This window comes from Diaphorina citri, unplaced genomic scaffold (assembly GCF_000475195.1).
Source record: "Diaphorina citri unplaced genomic scaffold, Diaci psyllid genome assembly version 1.1 scaffold268, whole genome shotgun sequence".
Classification (NCBI taxonomy): domain Eukaryota; kingdom Metazoa; phylum Arthropoda; class Insecta; order Hemiptera; family Psyllidae; genus Diaphorina; species Diaphorina citri.
In genome coordinates this window covers 161,481-167,954 of record NW_007377705.1, presented here as the reverse complement: position 1 = coordinate 167,954, position 6,474 = coordinate 161,481, and the positions used below count along the sequence as shown (strand labels likewise).

Genomic DNA, 6,474 nt, shown 5'->3' with positions numbered 1-6,474 from the left:
TTAGAAATGTTCCAACAATTAATAAAATAGGTAATGAAAAACAACTACCAGTAGTTATAAAGGCCAAGAAAATGACTTTTATTTTCAGATAAAGAAAAATGTTACAATTTTACAACAACGAAAAATCAGAGAGAAAAAATCAGATCTTTTTTTTTTTTTTAGAAATGTTAATTTGTAACAGCTGTTATATAGGGGGGCGCAAACACCCCCCCAGCTTTGAAGGGATACCTTCAAGAGATAACTAAATAGGTGACAAAGGGGTGAATCAAAAAAAAAAAAAAAAAATACCTACAGAGTAAAAACTAATGCTCAAAAAGAGGGAGAAAAAAAACTTAACAATTTCAAACTGTTAAAAAGAGAAAAAAAAAAAGATGAATAATAATAATATCAAAATATTGAGGGGAAAAAGGGTAATAAAATAACAATATAGTGGAAAATTAATTATTAATTAATAATGAACAGAACAAATGGAGGCAAACCCTATTGAGTAGGTAGGGGACACAAGTTGCAGACAGCTCTTTTGAACTCTCCCCTAGGTGTCTTCACCAAAGCGACCCTAACCACTCCGTCCTTGCCAGGAAATACCTTGGTAACTACACCTGTGGGCCAGTTCAAAGGAGCCATATTTTCCTGGCGAATAATTACTACCATACCAGGCTTAACCGAACTAGACGACGAATGCCATTTTTCACGTACTTGCAACTGAGTCAAGTATTCACTAGACCATCGCTTCCAAAATGACTGCATCATGTGGTCAATAAGCTGAAAACGCGAGAGTCGATTTGTGTTCTGTTCAGAAACGTCAATAGCAGGAATGCAACCTAATGGGGTCAATTTCAAAAAGTGATTGGGAGTTAGTACATCACAATCCTCTGGCTCAGAGGTCAATTTACATAGAGGCCTTGAATTCAAGAGACTTTCTATTTGAGTAGCCAAAGTGGACAACTCTTCATAACTCAAGAGTTGATTACCGATAACCTTGTTGAAGTGAGTTTTGAACGACTTGACGTTGCTTTCGAAAATACCACCAAAATGAGGACTAGCAGGAGGGTTGAAATTCCAAGTGATTCTATGCTCTGCTAACTCACGAGTAAAACGATCCTTATACTCTTTAGACTCAAGTAAATCATAGACTTCATCCAAGTGGTTCCTAGCACCAACAAAATTAGTACCATTATCACTCAACATGGTCTTGACTGGACCTCTTCTGGAAAGGAAGCGCTTAAAGGCGTTCAAAAATGTAGGTGTGGACAGGTCTGACGCGACCTCAAGATGAAGAGCCTTAGTGGCTAAACAAATAAACAAACAAATATATGCCTTTTGGGACCTTTGACCACGACGATGAGATAATGTAATCGAGATAGGACCTAGATAGTCACAGGCAGTGTTTAAGAAAGGCTTAGATTCAAGGACTCGAGCACTGGGTAAATCGCCCATCTTGGGGTAGGTCATCTTAGGGGAAAATCTGAAACAGGTGTTGCAAGATTGAAAGCGTTTCCTGACAAGATTCCTAGCGCCTATCACCCAATATTTCTGTCTTAATAATGTTAACAAAAGATGAGGGCCAGTGTGAAAGTTTTTGATATGCAAATAATCCGCAATTAGAGCAACAGTATGCTGCTTGGCAGGAAGCAAGACAGGATGCTGCTGCGAATAAGACAAGTTCGAGTTACTAATCCTACCGCCAACTCTGAGGATACCATTACCATCTAGGAAGGGACAAAGCTTCCTTAACGAGGGACTACAAATCAAATTTTTCTTGATTTTTTCTATGTCATCAGAGAAAAAACTATTTTGTAAGACCTTAATAACATACTCCTCTGCTGAGTTGAGGTCATTAGCAGTAATTATTCTATTAATAGGTACGAGCTTGAGGAACCTCAAAATGAAAACCATAATATTAAGTAGCTTAGACCAAGATGAACACCTAGAGAACATGTTGAGGAACAAGTTCTCCTGATTTTTGACAGTAACCAAAACTACAGTGGACTTCTTTACCTCAGGGATATCCTTATGAGTAAAATCTTCATGACTACGAATAGGCCAGGTTTTCTCTTCTTCATACAACCAGAGTGGACCAGAGAGATACAAACTGGACGAGACAAGCTGTTCTGGGAGAAGACCACGAGACAACCCGTCGGCAGGATTATCTGTCCCATTAACATGAAACAAATTAGACACATCAATATTTTGTTGAATCTTACTTATCCTGTTAGCTACGAATACATGATAGAGGTGTGGTGAAGAATGAGCCCAACACAACGCTACTGTGGAGTCAGTGAAATAATAGATCTTATCAATTGAATATCTATTTGAGTAAGTATCCAACACAACTTTCATTAGCTCAGATAGCAATAGAAGACCACACAATTCCAAACGTGGTATGCTTTCAATTTTAACCGGAGCAACCTTTGATTTTGCACAAATTAATTCAATCTTTATTTCACCAGTAGGTAGCAGAACCCGACTGAAGACCATAGCGCCATAAGCCTGTTGGCTTGCGTCTGAGAAACCTATTAGCTGAAAAGTACATCCCACACCAACATGAATATGCCTAGGAAAACGCAAGCCTTGAAGTGATGAGAGTTGCTCAATGAACGTTTTCCATAGGTCTACCATGTGTGAAGGGGGGGCACTATCCCAGTCAATGTGAAGAAGCCACAACTCCTTGATGAGAAGTTTCACAAACAATACAACCGGGGCTATTAGTCCCAGGGGATCATAGATTGATAAAATATAGGAAAGCATACCTCTCTTAGTACAGGGTCCAAAATGTTGATTTATTTTAAACAAAAACTCATCAGAAGTTGCACTCCAATGCATACCCAACACCTTCAACATGAGGTTGTCCTTATCCCAAGAAACCATTTCAGCTAGCTGATCTGATGGAGGTATTGCTTCAAGCACTTGTGAAGAGTTTGACGACCACTTGGTGAAGGCAAACCCACCAGACTTGAACATCTCAGTGACTTCCCTGTAGAATAAAACAGTTTCATTTACAGTAAGGAAAGAAGCAACACAATCATCCATGTACAATTTATCTAAAATACTCTTTGAAGCTAAAGGAAAGTTTTCAGATTCATCAGAGATCAGCTGTTGAACTGTACGAAGAGCTAGGTAAGGTGAGGGCTTGATGCCAAAAACTACAACCATAAGCCAATAAAAACGTAGGGGCTCGTTAGATGAGAACCTCCATAACAATTTCTGGTACTTCCAATATTTTTCACATACCTTGATTTGAAGAAACATTTTTGTTATATCTCCATTTAATGCAAAGGGGAATAATCTGAAATTTAGTAGGACACAAAACAAATTTGAGTAGAGTTTAGGACCAGAATACAATAGGTCATTAAGGGATTTACCACTAGTTGTTTTGGCACTAGCGTCAAAAACAACCCTTAATTTTGTACTGACACTGTCAGGCTTTTCCACCATATGGTGGGGAATAAAATAACCAGAAGTGTCTGACTGGTCCAAACACTCCTGCATAAATCCCTTATCAATTAAATCTGACATAGCTTTGTTATAATCTGAATGAAGTTTCTCTGATGATTCCAATTTCTTTTCCAAACTCAGAAATCGTTTTTTAGCAGCAAAGAATGAGTCCCCCAGCTGTGTGGGGTCCTCCTTGAAAGGCAAGGGAACTGAATAAATACCAGCCTCATTGCGAGACATTTCAGAAGCATAAATATCATCACAAGCCTTTTCATCAGGACTCATTTTCAAATTTTGAATAGGAGGAATATTTTCTAATTCCCAGAATTTTTGTAAAGAGTCATCAAAATTTGACCCTTGGAACATGCAAACAGAAGAACTATTATTACCATTACCACATTGAATAGGGGCAGTTCCCAAAATTACATGACCCAACTTGGTGTTAACTGCCACTGGTTGATCGATACTGCCTGAGATAGAGTCCCCAAGTAGGACATAGGGGAACACAGATGAACCAAGAACGCCACATATAGGGCCAGGAACCATGAACTCATCATCTGAAAGTGATATATTATGAAGATAATTTAATTTTGAACAATCAATATGATGAACAGGTAACCTATTAACAACCTTATCAACTACCAGAGCCTGAACAGTGTATTTGGCCCTATTGTCAAATCTTGAAGCAAATGTAAAGTTTACCTGACCATGAACCTGGCTAGAGGTAGATCCCAGACCTGTTAACCGAGTGTTTGATTGCTGTATGGGTAGCTTAATTATTTCCAGGGCAGCCTTATCAATAATATTACACATTGAGCCATTATCTAATAAGAACCTCATTTGACGGGGAACCCCATTTACATCAAATATGTTTATTTTTACTGTACTAAGTAAAACTGTTGTCCTACCAATATCACAATCTGCTGTCTGAGAGCAGAGAGACACCTTAGCAGGCTCATTGTCCTGAGCTGATTGTACAGCACTTTCATTACTACCATTAGTGATATGATTAGGGACAAAGTTCACAGATTTATTATGTGTGAAATGTAAAAGAGAGTGGTGTTTCAGTCTACATTTTGTGCAAACATGCTTAGAAGGGCAATCCAGTACCCGGTGATTACCACCTAGACAATTCACACATAGAGCATGTTGCTTAACAAACACATATCTATCTTGTGGGCTGAATTTTAAAAATTTACTACATCTAAACAGTGGGTGTTCTTCCTCACAAAGAATACAAGAGTTATTGCCCACAAAGAAAGAATGAGAAAATTTACTAGTACTACTACTCACTGGTGACTTGTTGCCATAGGCAGATGAACTACCACCTTTCCCACCTTGATGGGATGAATAACTACAACCACTACCAATAGGCTTGAAGTCAGCCTTGGCTCCACTTGGGCCTGGGTTGATGCGAGATAGAATTTTACTTTGATTCTGTGTGAATTGCAGCAATTTATCAAAAGAGGGAATTTCCTGGGGTCCAAGTGAATTCTCAAACAGCCGTCTAGACTGATCATCCAGTTTTGAGTTTCCAATGTAAAACAGGATGAAATCCTCCAAGTTAGGAATTTCCAATGCCTTGAGGGCTGCAACTGCCGCACCAACCTGATCCGAGAACAGACCTAGATGTTTACCAGACTCTGTCTTGTTGGACTTGAAATTGAATATAAGATCCAAATAATTTGTGGCCAGACATCTCTTATCCTCATATTTAGCTACAAGGAGATTCCAAATGACGTCATAATTATCTTCTGTGGGTGTGATTCCTGCACAGATTAATTGTGCTCGTCCCGTAAGATGTGAAAGCAGGTGTTGTAATTTATGTGACTTAGGAATGTCCATGTCATGTACATTTACCTTGAAGAGGCTGAAGAACAATGGCCAATCAGCTAGGGTTCCATTGAAGCTGGGAAGCTCCAGACGTTGCAGCTTGATATGCTGAGTACCACTACTACTACCACTATCAACATTGATAACTGGGGGTGGAGGAGCAGGCTTGAGTAAGACCTCTGCCTGTTTGATTGCACCATACATGTCATCCATTGATTCCAAAGCAGAGAATCCAGTAGGTCTTCCAACCTTGATTTGAGCTTCTAGTAAATTTATGCGTTCTAGTAGGGTAGAGAATTCTGCCCTCATGGAGTCTATGCAGTGCAGTTTACGGTTAAATGTTTGAAGTGTACTTTTGTCAGACAATTTTTTCAAGAGGTCATAAATTCCTTGCATTTGGGTGAAAATAAGCTCCTTTTTCGATGTCAGAACTTTCAGTTCTGCTGCCAGCCCGGGATCAATTTCCATGCCGTCCGTGGGCATCTTGAGTTGGCACCACACCAACTTCCAACTTCACTAGAAAGAAACTACCAATATCCACGACCCGAAGGACCAATAGAAATGTTCCAACAATTAATAAAATAGGTAATGAAAAACCTAAATACTGAATATGCTTACTTCTGAAGCAACTACGTGGGTATCTATTAAAAATTAGGTTCATTTATTTTTCTAAATGTCTAGGTATGAACTTAGATGGGTAAGTACTTACAGCAAAAAATAGTGATATCCCCCCCAAAAAACACTTCGTGTTAAAAAATTAACGTCAAGAGTTGCCCTCCACAAAAAAGTACTGATATAAAAAAAAGACGTCAATGTGGGACCTCCTTTCTACATTAGCTCTTCTAAAGAAAATAATAATTTTTCATCACTCCTACATCAATTTACCTTGCTGTTGAACCATTGATCCCGGATTACGAAACCTAGATCTTGACCGCAGTGCACTGATGAAAATTACAAAACAATTAACATTGTTATCTTCATTAGTGTACTGCGGTCAAGATCTAGGTTTCGTAATCCGGGATCAATGGTTCAACAGCAAGGTAAATTGATGTAGGAGTGATGGAAAATTATTATTTTCTTTAGAAGAGCTAATGTAGAAGGGAGGTCCCACATTGACGTCTTTTTTTATATCAGTATCTACTTTTTCGTGTAGGGTAACTCTTGACGTTAATTTTTTAACACGAAGTGTTTTTTTGGGGGGGTATC

General features: G+C 38.7%; 1 protein-coding gene across 8 annotated transcripts; it reads right to left on the bottom strand.

The window, feature by feature from the left end:
- Nucleotides 1–2,753: 2,753 nt before the first annotated feature.
- Nucleotides 2,754–5,859, bottom strand: LOC113466437. 8 transcript variants are annotated; one of them, XR_003390827.1, is made up of 4 exons: nt 4,729–5,859; nt 3,825–3,992; nt 3,232–3,286; nt 2,945–2,974 (listed from the first exon to the last, which is right to left on the bottom strand). XR_003390827.1 is itself a non-coding variant. In XM_026821847.1 (3 exons), the coding sequence occupies exons 1-2, from the start codon at nt 5,749–5,751 to the stop codon at nt 3,858–3,860; spliced, it is 1,158 nt and encodes a 385-aa protein (XP_026677648.1). In that variant the 5' UTR covers nt 5,752–5,859; the 3' UTR covers nt 2,853–2,974; nt 3,825–3,857. The 8 variants fall into 8 exon arrangements, 7 of the variants coding, with proteins under 7 accessions (XP_026677644.1, XP_026677645.1, XP_026677643.1 ...); XM_026821847.1 differs by lacking the exon at nt 3,232–3,286 and having other exon boundaries at nt 2,853–2,974; XM_026821845.1 differs by having other exon boundaries at nt 2,901–2,974; nt 3,825–5,859.
- Nucleotides 5,860–6,474: the final 615 nt, after the last annotated feature.